This window comes from Ambystoma mexicanum, chromosome 2q, assembly GCF_040938575.1.
Source record: "Ambystoma mexicanum isolate Mex_15411 chromosome 2q, UKY_AmexF1_1, whole genome shotgun sequence".
NCBI lineage: Eukaryota > Metazoa > Chordata > Amphibia > Caudata > Ambystomatidae > Ambystoma > Ambystoma mexicanum.
This window is the reverse complement of record NC_090924.1, coordinates 1215081521-1215095894: the sequence shown is the minus strand read 5'-3', so window position 1 is coordinate 1215095894 and position 14374 is coordinate 1215081521. Positions and strand designations below refer to the sequence as shown.

Sequence of the window (14374 nt, the reverse complement as noted above, 5' to 3'; positions counted from 1 at the left end):
CATGGTCTGGGGTCATGGGCTGCCTGTGGGGCATGCCCAGTGGTGTAGGGTGGTCCCTGTGGTGAGGGCTGCCTGCAGGGCCCACACTGCCAAATTGCGTGTATTACTCCCCATGCACCCCCAGAATACGTGTACCCCGCTCGCACCAGGACAATCGCGTGTGAAACTGCACGCACACCCCCGGAATATGCATACCCCGCTCGCGCCAGACCAATCGCATGAGGAACTGCATGCGCACCTCCGGAATACTCATAGGCAGCCCATCCACCCTCCCCATGATGCGCCAGCAGCCCATCCACCCTGGGCATGGGCCACAGGCAGCCCATCACCCCAGACCATGACCCGCAGGCAGCCCACACCTCAGTGGGGACATTTTGCACGCAATTTGCCTGGCGCAGGCAGAGTACGCATATTCAAGGGGGTGCGCGAGTTGATTTCCACGTGTTTTGGCTGCCATGAGCGGGGTACCCATATTCCAGGGGGTGCGCAAGTAAATTTTCATGCGCTTTAGCTGCCCTGAGCGGGGTACTGAGTTTCTCATGCGATTACAGTGTAGCGGCCCTGCAAGGTGGGCCAGGGTAACGCGGCCCTTTGCGCCATATTGGGGATTTCAATGGCTTTTCCTTGTGCAAGGGGCGTTCTTGGGGGTGTAACTGGCGCTGTGGGATGTTCGCTGCGCCAGGGCTCAAAATGGCTTGGGAAATCCATGAATATGCGGTGCGCCAGAATGCTTTTTAGAGCACACGGCTGGCGCACGCTCCCTCTGCGATGCTTGCGTGTGCTGCTTCTGCGCTGAATTCTATGAATTACCCCCCCGTGCCAAATCACGAGATTGCAGCTCAAATCCCGAAGATTGAAATCCCCAAGATTGACCCCAACCCCAGAGTCCTGCAATTCACTTAACACAGGAACAAACCATATCCAGTCTCCCCAAACACTCTCCCATAAACCTCAGCCAGTATGTGCATAATTTCACTCTCCATAGCCATGTGAAGTTCCATATTGCATTGTCAGATGTCTTGCTCACCTCTTGCTCTGGTGGAACACCACTCTGCATTTGCAAACAACATTAAGCCTGAGATCTCTTAACTGACCTGTGTGACAGGGTCGGAGACCTCTGACCCTGTTGATAGGAAGGGGACCCCTCCCTCCAGGCCTACCATTGTTCTCACCAGGGCCATCCTGCCCCAGAGGAGGGGTGCGTGAGTTTGGGGGGGCTCGTCCCCGTCCCTTCTACTTGGGATATTCTTTTGATGCAAACCAGCACGTTTTATTGCACCATGCCTGTACTGCAGAACGCTGCACAGTCACTTTCGAGTCCCATAGGACTTAAACATGCATAGTGGAAGATCCAATAAGCAAACTGACTTGGAGAGATACAGCAAGGCACTGCTGCACTACAGACCGACGGACAAAATAGTATGTAACGCGGACAAGTGCAAGAAAAGCAACTTCATCTTCAGTGAGCATGCTGAGCAGTCAGTGCAGAAAACCGGCAACCCCAGAAGGCTATTCAATAACCACAGAGACAGTTTCCTTACCTGCAACTGGCCAATGAAGTGGTTCCTATAGCAAACTGGCATACAAAATGTTACAGCAAGGCCTGCCATTAACTGGGACATTGTGATGGTAGCAGGCTGCCCTTTCTAAATGCAATAGTACAAGCATAATTGAAAGGTACGGAGATTAAACCTCAAGTGTGTGCTACCCTAGAACACCTACCCTGGGGAAAGGAAATCCAGTGGTTGGCGTGGGGGAAAAAACAGCCAATTGAGTTGGAGGAGGCAGGACAAAAAGCAGTGCACGAAACAAATTGTGGGTTGTTCAGATTAGGGCAAAGGGGAACCAGCAGACCAAGAGGAAGAAAGACTGTGCAGGGGAGTGTGGAGAGTTGGAGGTGTGTAAGGTGAACTATTGGTTGGTGAGAGAAAGTGGTACTTCGGTGTGCGTGCAAGAGTGAGAGTAGAGTAGTAGGGGGTGAATATTGTTGGGTGTCTTGACCCACGTTCAAGTTGTTATGCTGCAAGATGTGGTGCTGTGGGCTTAGAAAATCCAAGATGGCCGAAAAGCCCACATTTGTGCCAGAATCCAGGAAAACCGTGCAGTTTTGCGCACACCAAAATGATTGACTAACCTGCCACCCACCAGTGCGAGCGTGGTGGGCCAGAAGCGCCATGAGTGAAACGTGGTGCCAAACGAAAAACAGCAGTGCCTGTTGGCTCAAAAAAAGCGCTTTGAAATCACCTTTGTTTCTCTGAAATGCAAGCTAAAAATGCCTATTTTAAACATTGCAAGATATTCAAAAATCTCACTGAACACCAGCAGACATTTGGCAGAACGTAGTCTTGTGTGCATACAAAATCTGGAAAGATGAAGAGCCCAAAGCAATGTTTATAACAAAACTGGCTGAGCTGTGGATGTCAGCAGCTTAACTGAAATTGGATTTAAAACCACTAAAATCGAAATGTTTCAAATAAATGCGTGACCTACTTTTGAGTGTCACATAGGTTGCAACTGTTTAAAGGTCATAGTTTTGAACTTAGAATCAGCGTTCTAGCTGCATGTGTAAAAATTGTAAGTTTTATTTGAATGAAAAAAACTGGAACAAAAGTGACATTTAGCTGAAGCCTGGCTTGAAGAGATTGAATTCTGCCCGGCAACTACCCCCGACAGGAGTTGAAACCTGTCCAGCAACTGCATTTGCAGGCCTGGCTGCCTTCTGCTGTTCCCACCAAAAGGAGATTACACCTCTCTGATTGAATCAGGGGAGGAGCACCTGGGAGCAGGGAAACGGAACAATGAGCTTTCCTTGGCTCAGGCAAATGTTAAATTAGGGGGGGGTCGTAAAAGGCTTCCTCTTGGAAGAAACTGGGAGGAGCAGTGCCTCTGTGAGCAACCTGAGTTGGAGGAAGTGGTCAAACCAGAAATTCCACCATGTGGTTTGGGAAACCACACCCCTCTGGGCCAGAGCAGAATTTTAAAAAGATGGATAATTCATAGTACGGACTTGTCAAAATTATATAATTAATATCATTATTCTTGTGATTTTTCTGTGCACATTTTAACAGGTGTTAGGACTCTGTGGTATGTTCTGGGGGGTAGTAGCGGAAAATAAGGTATTACTCCGAATGTCTGTATGTTAAAAATCTGACACTTTATCTGATGCCCATATTCCTTGTGCATGTTTGTGTAAATTCTGGAAAAGTTTAGAGGTTGTGTTCTTGATGAAAAGGGCAGAATTCTGTCATAAGTGGACATGACATCTTACAAAGACAGGGATTGGATGGTTTGGTGCTACAGAAAATATGTTAACAGGAGATATAATATTAGAAAAATGGTACATAGATATGTATTTGGATCAAAAATAGATGTGTGCAAATTGACAAGGGGAGTGTTCTTTCTGTATGCCATAAAATTGATGCCTGATGACACTCCATTCCTTCCCCCAATCAGGGGAGAGAGGAGAGCTTGGCCAATGATAAGTTGTGAGGGGCAGGCTTAGTTATGCCCACGCACACACCCATTTTCAAAAGACATAAAAGGAACACTGAAACCCAGGTAGAGAGGTCACTTTCCCCTTTCCTGCGAAGCGCTTTGCCGGACAAGACAATATCCAGAAGGACCATCTCCAGAACTTAGAATCCAGACTTCAGAACTTTTTCAGCAGGCCTCAAAATCTTTTGCAAATTATTCAAACAGCCGGGCTGAGCTGTTTGATTCTGGCTAGAACCCTGTGCCAATACCCAGAAAGCAGTGCTGTATCCAGAATCCACTTGATCCAAACCAGCAGAACCAGAGATCCAGACCGCCGTGCAGTGCCGAGTGCCAGACCAGAACAGCTGACCCAGAGAGCTGTGACTTCAGAACCACCCGCCAGGAGTCCAGTCCAAACCTAACCAGACCATGGCGGCCTATTTCAAATTTATAGTGCGAGTACTCAGCCAGAACTGTGCAAACCAATCTGTTAGTTTAAAATAATCCAATTCAAACCATTTCCACCTATCTAGAACTGCATCATAGAATTGTGTGTCCATCCTGTTGATACAAAACCTTCCACAGCGCATCTGTCATTCTGAAACTTTAATTTCATTTCTGAAAATCTCCACAAAATCGTCCGTATCTTTTGAACCGCGTGTGCTAGGAACGAGATCCTAGGCTTTCCAACGAACCCAGAACCAACTTTCAATTCATTATAGTGTTTCCGTAATCACGCTCGACGCACTCGGAAAAAGTGCCGCAAATTTGGCCCAATTTCTTCACCGGTTTAAAAATAAATAAATAGCTGTCTTTTGCTTGCACTGCTAAAATTTGTTTTCAACCTAATAATCCGTCATGAATAATTGGTAGTGTGGACTTGAACCAATCTTAAGTAGCTATCACCTACCCTGAATCTCCTATAGGGAATTAAAATCATTTTTAGCATATTTCACTACCTTGCAAATCACATTAAAGTATTTTTGCCTGCGTTTTAAAACCATCCCTGTTGCTCTAAACTTGCTAGGGGGGGGGAACTGAAATTTGTATTGTGATTGTATTCCTGAAAACGGTGTGCTTTACTTCCATATCCTTATATTGCATGGGGGGGGGGGGAGTGAATTGCCACAAGGGGAAGAGTGAACATATTATCTCTTGTGAAACCCTATCAGTTTATTTCTGTACTGCATTTTTATTCATCATTGCATTTCCTTGAAATCAAAAGTATTCTCAGCTACCTTATCCTCCCTATACTAACTCCTCAGTAATTAAATCAGTGTGCTAGTGTAACATCATCCATTGTTGATCACTGTCATATGCCTAAGTGTGCTATAAATATTAATTTATTCATAAAAGTGTGCTATATATATATATTGTTTACTTTCTCAATAAACCTTTTAAATTGCAAAACAAACCTACTTCTTGGCACAGTGAGGTCGGGGGGATTCAGAGGGGCGTTATATAAGGGTTTATCATCCAGAGTATAACTTGTCATAAAAATATATAAAATAAGGGCTTCCCTTGGGCGTCCCAGATGAGGCACGGACTTAGTGGGATTGCTGATTTGAAGTCACTTGACAATACGAAGTTGACAGGGAGAGTGAAAGGAAAGCTGTTGTGGGAGAAGGTGTGGGTGGGGTTTTGAGTAAGGATAGTGCAGAGAGGGCTAAAGTAGTGGTGTGGTGGTGAGCCACAGAGGACCAGAGTGGTGGTGATGGTGGGCTAGAGTGGTGGTGGTGAGCCAGCACAGAGAGAGTAGAAGGAGCAAGAACAGACGGAGAGATGGAAGGAGCGAAGGAGAGACAAAGGAGTGGGAGGAAAAAGGAAAACATTATAAATGAGGGAAAGGAAGGATAGAGCATCAAGGAGAAGAGTACAAGAGCATGAAAGGGAAGGACAAAGTGGTGCCAGACTGTCTAAAAAAAGGAACAATTGGGGAACCTAGGATAGGGACCAACTAGATGGTTTCCAGAGGGAACTAGTTGGAACCACAAGGCAGGCAGAATTGAGACCATCCTGGGGTTGAGGGACGCCTGGGTTAGAGAGGGAACATCCTGTGCTAGTCAAGGGGGACTGGCCCTTCAAATCCCCTTTTTGATTGATGTAATAAAAACCCTTGAACTATTAGAGTGCGTTTTTGAGGCCATACAAGACACCTTCTATTCCGATCTGTTCAAAGACAGCTCACCCCTCTCTTATGGAGTGCGGTCACAAGCCATCATCACATAGTACCTACTGGTGGTACTCCACTGTTCCACACTAAGTCATAAGCAGCTGTCTGGCTACATCCGATAAACTAAATGGAACCCAGTACATACATACCCATACACTCTTCGTGGAGATGTTAAACATGTGTGCAATTTTAATCCATGGGCTACTCCATTTGCAGTCTGCCTCCAGTGTGCATCTGGCTAGTTAAACCCCTACCCTCAGTATGCAACCATTTAACTTAAGGATGCAAAATTAACTATTTAGTAAAGCAAGGAGAAAGGGTGGCTGGCTTCGGTGCTTTAAGTGGGCCGGGTCCTGCCGGGGCCGGGCACCGGCAGTCTCCAAAAAGTGGGGCTGAGCCGGGGCCCCCAGTCCCACCTCACGCAACATTGGCGGGATGCATTATCCCATCGCGGCCGCAGCCGCGACGGGAGATGCGCCTGCCATGAAGTCAGGCTAGCCGACAGAAGTGGCAGCCAACCACAGCGATGCTGTGCCTGGCTGCCACTTCTGTCAGTCATAGTAACTGCCGCTGGTGACCCCTCGCGCGAGGGGTCATCAGAGGCAGTTACTGTTCCTTTGTGTCGCCGAGGCGTCTTTAACCCTCGGCGAACCTGGGGATTCCTCGACATATTTCGAGGTTTATAAAAGATGGCTTTGAAAGTACACATTTCAAGCCATCTTTTATAAAGCTTTGCCGACGGACATTTTGTCCGTAGTCAAAGCTTTATAAAAGATGGCTTGAAATGTGTACTTTCAAAGCCATCTTTTATAAACCCGAAAACCTGGCCTGAAAACTAGGCAAACCGTAAGGTACACACACAAATATATATACACATGTTATATGTGCAGACCTTATGATTTGCGTGCTTTTTAGGCCACGCCCCTCCCAGAAGCCACGCCCGCAAATGAGGGCCCCCTCTCGATTTCTTACCCCACTTAAAGCCCTGGCTGGCTTGTATTCCTTTTAAGGGGTAAACATTTGTTGTCTATAGGCAATGTTATTGTAATGAGCATCTAAAAAAAACAATATTCATTTACCAAGGCAAACTATAAACAAGCAAATAAAACTTACAGCACTGCAGGTGTCATTTGGCACCGTCACGTATCCACAACAGTTTAGGTTTCTCTCCACATCTTTTCTTGCATTTTCCGTGTGATTCCAGCCCACTCCCAAAAGATTATGCTACAGGGCACAAACAGGTATAATGTGATTAAAATACATATTTTACTTTCAGGTACTGCATAAACAGCCAAATAATGGAGGAGCTTCAGTTGTTACCAGTTTGTCGCCAGCAAGCACAGTGATGTAGAACACCCAGAATCAATTTGCAGACGCACAACAAGCAATATGAACTCCCAAACTTCAACAACAAAAAAGTTACCATAATAGGCGGATAATTCCCTAGTTTAGGGAGGGGCGAGGACAGCAACAGAGCGCCAAATCAAACTGAAAAAGCAAGCGGGGGCTAAATGCATCAAGGCTGTACCCACTCGAGCAATTGGCGTCACCCTGGAAAGTCACAACTACGAAATATGTTTTTCCTGTTAGTAAAGGCAAAGGATTAAACCAGTTTAAAGTTTCAATCTGCCTTTTGCTTCCAGTCTGTGTTCATAGTGATCTTTGATGCTAAAAAAAGATTTCAGGATTCAGACTGTGCAGCCCTCTCTTGTAAAGGAGCCTAGAAAAGAGGGGCAACAAGACTGCACCATTTCTTAAGGACGCAAATACAGGTCGAGTGCATTGAACCGGTTGCATCTTGCCCGTGCGGCTTCCAGAGCGCCACACAAGAGCTCTTCAAAATGATCATCAAACAACATCTACATGCAGGACATAAGTGGGCGATGGACGCTTGCAATGCGCTCGTACTCGTGTTCCATTTAAGTGAACTACCATTGTTCATACCACGCCCTGATGCCAGCCTGGTTCCAGGCGTGCAATAAAACATTAAGTGTATTGTGCCCTTCATTCCCATCTGGAGATTTCCAGGAAGGCCTCTGCGCTGTGGGCCCCTTCAATGGTATTTCCACATTGTCATCGTAGGAAAATATTTGGGCTTGCTAAAAATGGGGCCACTTTGAACATTATTTCCAGGGCCTCTTGGTTCTTGGACGAATCCCAAGATGTGACTGCTTCTGAAGGAGTTTTAGCAAGTCCCTTCCCAAGAGGCCAGGGTGGTAAGGATGCTACCAGATAGTCCCCCTGGGGAGGTGCTCAGCGGGTGGATCTCATGGGAGGCGACACCCCCTTTGGGACCTGTGACAAATATGTGGGAATGTTGCGATATACTACACGGCACATGCAAGCCAGGGAGTTCCTTCCCCTACAATGCATGTGGTGCTAAAGACGGATGTAGTTTTCCTGGAGAACCACTTGCTCCAGGATAAAACCCATCAACTGTCTCACGTAAACTCCCAATACAACCATTCAACTAATTTTACAAACTTGCAGCGATTAGCATCCAAATACACTACATTGTGGGCCTCTGGTTACAAGAGACAACCAAGAAGGATGCTGGTTATAAAAATGGAGGATTAATGGGAACTTGTGGCTGCTTGTCTCCTTGTATGCACTCCTAATAAGGGGCAGGATCTCTTCATGTTATTGCTTATAGCATGAACCTAGCTCAAGCACAGCACAGCTCTTTACAAAAGACTATTAGAATTGTGCTTCCCATTTTATACGGTAACACGGTACTGTCCGTGGAGGGAGAGCAGGATTTTCATTCCTCTGGCCGTTATCGAAAGTTGCATTTTATGTGTTCTGAGGAACGGTGCATTTCAAGCCTCTACAGGGACTGAGTTCCAGGTGGTCGGGGAGCGGCAGGAGAAGGACCGCTTTATTCGCGGCCTAGCTTGGACTCCAACCTTTTGATACTTATGCTATGTGAGGTGCGAAAGCTTCCAGAGGTATGGAGTTTACCCGCCAAGTATGTGGGTGATCCATTTCAGACTGCTTTGTAGTCAATACATGCAGTTTTGAAAATGATCCTGGCAGGGAGCTGGAGCCAGTGAAGTGTGTGCAGTGTTGGAGTGATCGTCAAATTTGTAATGTGGTGGGCTGCAGCGTGGCGTTATGCATCGAGACACCATGTGAACTAACAGTTAAGAAGGGAAACAAAGGGGCAGGCCTTTGTGGGATGGTAGGGTTTGGGTCATGTGACCTAGAACCACTTGCACCAGCACGCCAACTTTCTTTACTAACTGGTCAGAACTGCTGCTTTTTTGTTTGGCGGTCTCCTAGTCAATAGTCAACTGACTACTCTATTAAACCCTCCACGTGTTGCTCTACTGTGGCGGTTAATATTTCAAACAAAGCCCCAATAGCATGACCCAAGAACAACGGGGAACCCTTCAAGGAGACAAATTACACTTAATCTTGTAGCATTCATGCATTTTTGAATCACATGTTCCCAAGCGTAGGCATTTAGAATCGTTTAGCCAATGCTTCCATTGGTATTTGGCACTGTTGGATAACTCCCTGGCGATAGCAATTACCCAAAATGATAGCGCCCCCCCCCCCCAGTCAGAATATAGAGTGTCAAAAGAATGATCTGGGGTTGCTCTTTTGGAGGGTGATCAGACCATCCTATAGTATTTCTCAATGAATAGCTAGTCAATAACCATAGATAACAATACAGCAGTGGGGGGTGCTGTTGCACGGCTTGCAAAATGGCCACAGCCTGAGAAGCTCTGGCGACAGCTTAATTATCCTAAAAATAAATCCTGCATCCTGGGACGCGATTTGAATGGCAGTAGCAGCGACCGGGTTAGTGTTAGCAGCGGGCTTGCATGTGATCCATCTGTGGCGGCCCCAGTCCCGTATGAGGGGTGGAATGAATGCAGAGGCTCTGTTGAGCCCCGGTGGAGGAGGAGCACCAGGACCGGGGTGGCGGGAAGACGTCGGAGAAAGGACTTTGAACACCGATGAGCCGCTGGAGAGGTGATGTGGGTGCCGCTCTGTGACACAGCAGAGGGGTCTTTGAGCCCCTAAGCACCTGCTCCCTCCTGGAAGACTACATGCTTGAGCGGAACGTCTGACCTGGCGCTTGCTGGCCTGCCGGGCTGCCTCCTCGGGGAAGTGACTGGCCCCGGAGGGGAGAGGCATCGAGGCGCCACGTCTGGGTCAGCGTTTGGCTGGATCTAGAGCCGGCTGTTGGACTGCACTATCGGACGCGCTGCGGCATGGCAACATCGAAGGAGGAACTGACGGCCCTGCCGGAGCCTACATGAGAGCCGGAGGGGAGACACTTGCGGAGGCCGCATGCACACCCGTGCTAGATCACATTTATCCTGCAGGGTCTCGGTGGGCCGTTTCTGTGGAGGACAGCTCAGCCCCAGATTGGAGGAGGAGAGTCGGTGTGCTGGGGGCTTGAAAGTTCCCTCCCCCTACTCTCTTGCAGTGCAGGGATTGTTGGGCAGGTCCCTGCCTGGCCTGCTGTGCGTAGGGCTCCCTTCATATCCCCAGTTCTGGACACACTTTGGGGTGACTGGACTCTGAAGGTGATGCAGCATTGGCGGCTGCTCCCAAGCTGCCTGGACCCTGGAAGTGCATGTGCCCACGTGGGGGGTGAGGAGGGGGGGAGGGGGGGAGTCAGGGAAGCGCCATATTGTGAGCACCGGCGGGAGCTCCCCAGCTTTACTGGGGACTGGACACACATCCACGCATTAACTGTAGACTACTATCTAGTGGGGAGCAGTCTTCACAATGCAGCACGGTGCTGGCCGCAAAGTGCTCAGATGGCACCTGGGACGCTACCAAGTTGGGGAGACTCGTCAGTGGCTGGGGGAATAAATGGTGGGTGCACCACTTCACAGATCTCGCCTAGACACCCCCGCACAACACTAACAAGTAGCATCTGGGGGCAGAGGTGGTGGTCCAGAGACAACACTGTGGAGCTAAGATTACTGCTGCTGGCCCCAGACTTACCCGGACACCAGACTGGGTAGTGGTGAGCCCTTGTTCACTTGTGGGTGCAGCATGCAGTTCTTCCTCGTCTTTGGGCAGTCGGTATCCTAACATTCTTCAGGAACTGCATGAGCATCGCAATAACTGTGGCAGGATTAGAGACATTTTCTAGCCTGGGAAATCTTTGGAAGCAGGCCAAGATGGACCAGTTTGCCCAGCTGATCAGGCCCAAACATCACCAGCGACCCCGGCTGGCTCACCCCAAGCTCAGTTGGATGTGGCTACCCTGAACCAAACATTGCTGCCCCTGAAGAGTAGCACAGACAAACTGGGGGCCATAATTGATGCCCTAACGTGCAAAGTTGATGCATCAGCAGTGCAAACAGAGAAACTGTGTGGCCGCATGTCGAGGCAGAGCAGCGGATTGGGGAGAGTGAGGACAAGGTGGTTACTCTTCAGCAAGAAATGGCAGAAATACAACAGGCAATAAAGAAGATCCAGGCCAAGAATGAGGATTTAGAGGGGAGATCTAGGCGTAATAATGTCCAGATGCTCGGGGTGCCAGAGTCGACGGCCATTGACAACATGGAGCAATTCGTGGAAACACTGCTTGTAGAAGTCCCGGGTAATCCCCCGCTTACACCAATGTTTATGGTTGAGAGGGCTCCTGGATCTTTGGCTAAAATCGCCCCCCCCCCCCACCAGGGGCCCCAGAGTGTCCGATCATGGCCAGAATATTCAATTATAGAGATTGAGATGTTATTCTCCACACTGCCAGAGAGGGGGCGTACTGCGTTGGGGCGCCTCCACAATCAGACTGTTTCCTGACTTAAGCACTGGGGTACAGGACCAGCAGAAAACGTTTTAAGCGGCAAAAACAGCTCTGTGCAGGAAAGGAGTCAAGTACGCAATGCTATTCCCCGCCAAGCTCCGGGTGCAACACAATGGCTCTACAATCTTCTTTACATCACCGGAAGCGGAGGAGCGGTTTGCGTCGAACTTGCCCGGACCTCGGGAACCACAGGACCGCTCTCCATGACACCCTTGAACGGGTACCGCGTTGACACAAGCCCTGAAGTGTGTGTAATAATGAGTTGTGTAATAATGACTCGTCCAATAACCCGGAACAGGAAATGTCCCAGAGGTGCAATCATAGTTGGTCTCCATTGTTTTGGTTGAAACAAAGGATTGGTTGAGGAGGGGTGTGTTCATGGGATGCCAGTAGGCTTTTGTTTCTGGCATGGGAGGGGTGGGGTTGGGGTGATGCCAACTGTTTGGCGGGTATGTTCTTGGTTTGTGGGGTTGGGGATTTATGTCACTTGGAAACTCGCATGGGGTACATAGCTGCAGAGGATACAGGTAAATGGGATGTCATACCATATGCTCACATGAGATTCATGTCTGGGAATAACAGGGCGTCACCAGGGCCTTGACTAGCACAGCACCTGGGGGTAGTCCTGGGGTGATGCGAACAATTCTCTCCTGGAATATCAGGGGCTTTACTAATCAGAAGAAAACCTGCTTAATAATAAACTATGGTAGGAATCATGCTGCGGAGTATTACAGTTGTTTTTCGAAACTCGAAAATGGGCGTCGACACAAGGCGTGCCAGTAATACTATCCCTAGTACATGAGGTAGCATGAGGAGTAGCATGAGTACAGATAATCCAAGCAGATAGAAAGGTAAGACTACAAGCAACCATGCGCCTTCTCTCAAAGGGGAGGAAGGGTGGGTCGCATGTGAATCTAAGCAGATACAAGCATCAGAAATTCGATTACGGTGAGTAATGTATCCCTTCTGAGGCTTGTGAAATCCGCTTAGATCACATGCTGTGCATAGATTAGCAAGCAGTACCTGAAGGAGGTGGGATGTGAGAAGGGTCATGAGCAAATAAGTGTCTTACAACCGCTTGTCCCACTTGTGCATCTGCCTTGGAATGGGTGTCAATGCAGTAATGCTGAGTAAAAGTGTGAATAGAGCTCCAAGTAGCTGCTTTGCAAATGGTGTCAAGGGGTACATTTGCAATGAAAGCCAGAGTGGCCCCAATGCCTCTAGTAGAGTGGGCTCTTGGCGTGAAAGGCAGAGTTCTTTCAGAGAGTGAGTAACACAGCTGGATACAGTTAATAATCCACTTCGAGATGGCACCTTTAGAGACGCGATCCCCCTCTCTGCCTGTAGCTACGGAGACAAACAGTTGATCTGTTTTCCTTAGCAGTCTGGTTTTATTTACATAGTAGAGGACCGCCCTACGCACATCTAGGGTGTGTAGTTTCACCTCAGCCGAGCTTTGAGGGTCCTGGAAGAAAGTCGGAAGCTCGATGGACTGGTTTACGTGGAATTTAGATATAAAACTTAGGTGAGAACCAAGGGTGTGTGCGTAAAACCAGTTTGTCTTTATGGACAGTAAAGACGGGATCCTGCACTGACGGAGCCTGAATTTCACTGACCCTTCTTATAGAAGTAATAGCTACTAAGAAGGCCGTTTTATAAGTCAGGTGTTTGAGACTGCTTTTATGCATGGGCTCGAAAGGGGGGCCCATGAGCTTAGATAGCATCACATTAAGGTCCCACCCTGGCGGTGGGTTTGAAATAGGAGGGTGAAGTCTCTTTACTCCTTCCATGAAGGCTTTAACTACTGGTACTTTCCACCACGAGACCTTGTTATAGGAAGTGGTGTATGCCGACAGGGCTGCCAGGTGTACTTTGTGAGTTAAAAACCAATCCTGTATCCAGCAGGTGGAGCATGTATGTAACAATAGTGGAAGGAGTGCAATCAACTGGGTTGATTGGTCTACTCTGGCACCAGATAACGAATCGCTTCCACTTGTCAAAGTAACAGTGCCTTGTGTTTGGTTTCCTAGATTCCTTTAGGATGTCCATACACCTCTGTGGTAAATTGAGATGTCCAAACTCTATGATCTCAGGAGCCATGCTGCCAGGTTCATTGAGTTGGGTTGCTGATGCACTGTTTGACCTTGGTGCTGGGACAGTAGGTTGTACCAGGCTGGAAGTTTGATGGGTTCGCACACCGCCATCCTGCGTAGGTGTGGGAACCACGGTTGCCTTGCCGACATGGGAGCAACTAGGACGAGCGTCATCGACTCTCTGTTAATCTTGTTCACCACCTTCCTGATGAGGAGTTGGTGGAAAAGCGTACGCAAACATCCCCGACCAGTTCATCCACAGGGCGTTCCCCTGGGAGTCTGGTTGGGGGAACCTGGATGCAAATCCTGGGCATTGTCTGTTTTCGCTTGTGGCGAATAAGTCTATAGTGGGGAAACCCCACTGAGAGAAGATATCTTCTACGACCTCCGTGTAGAACCCATTCGTGTTCCTCTGGGAGGGAGTCTCTGCTCAGAGCATCCGCTAGGGAATTGAGCTCCCCTGGAACATGTTGTGATGACAGGAAGATGTTCCGTGTGAGTGCCCACATCCAGATTTTCTGGGCAAGCTTGGACAGATTTGGCGAACGAGTCCCTCCTTGCTTGTTCAGGTAGAACATGGCTGTTGTGCTGTCCGTCCGGATTTGCACTGACAGGTTTAGTAGGTGGGGCTCGAACACTTGAAGCGCTCTAAATACTGCCAGAAGCTCTAGCAGGTTGATGTGGTTCTTGGCTACTGAGGGAGACCAGAGACCCTGAGCTGTGTGGTGGAGATGGTGAGCTCCCCACCCCGTCAGACATGCATCGGTAGTGACTACTGCCTGTACGTCGGGATCGTAAAAGGGTTTTCCCTGTGCAAGATTCTCTCTTGTCCACCAGTGAAGGACTTGTACCAGT

The 14374-nt window shown here is 48.5% G+C and overlaps 1 protein-coding gene across 1 annotated transcript in view; it reads right to left on the bottom strand.

Annotated features, from left to right (window-relative positions):
- The window catches only part of TSPAN13 (tetraspanin 13), a 183795-nt gene that overhangs the window by 56085 nt on the left and 113336 nt on the right, over window positions 1-14374 (bottom strand). The window contains exon 4 of the mRNA XM_069648610.1: window positions 6761-6871. Coding sequence (XP_069504711.1) covers window positions 6761-6871 — 111 coding nt within the window. The remainder of the gene's footprint in view (window positions 1-6760; window positions 6872-14374) is intronic.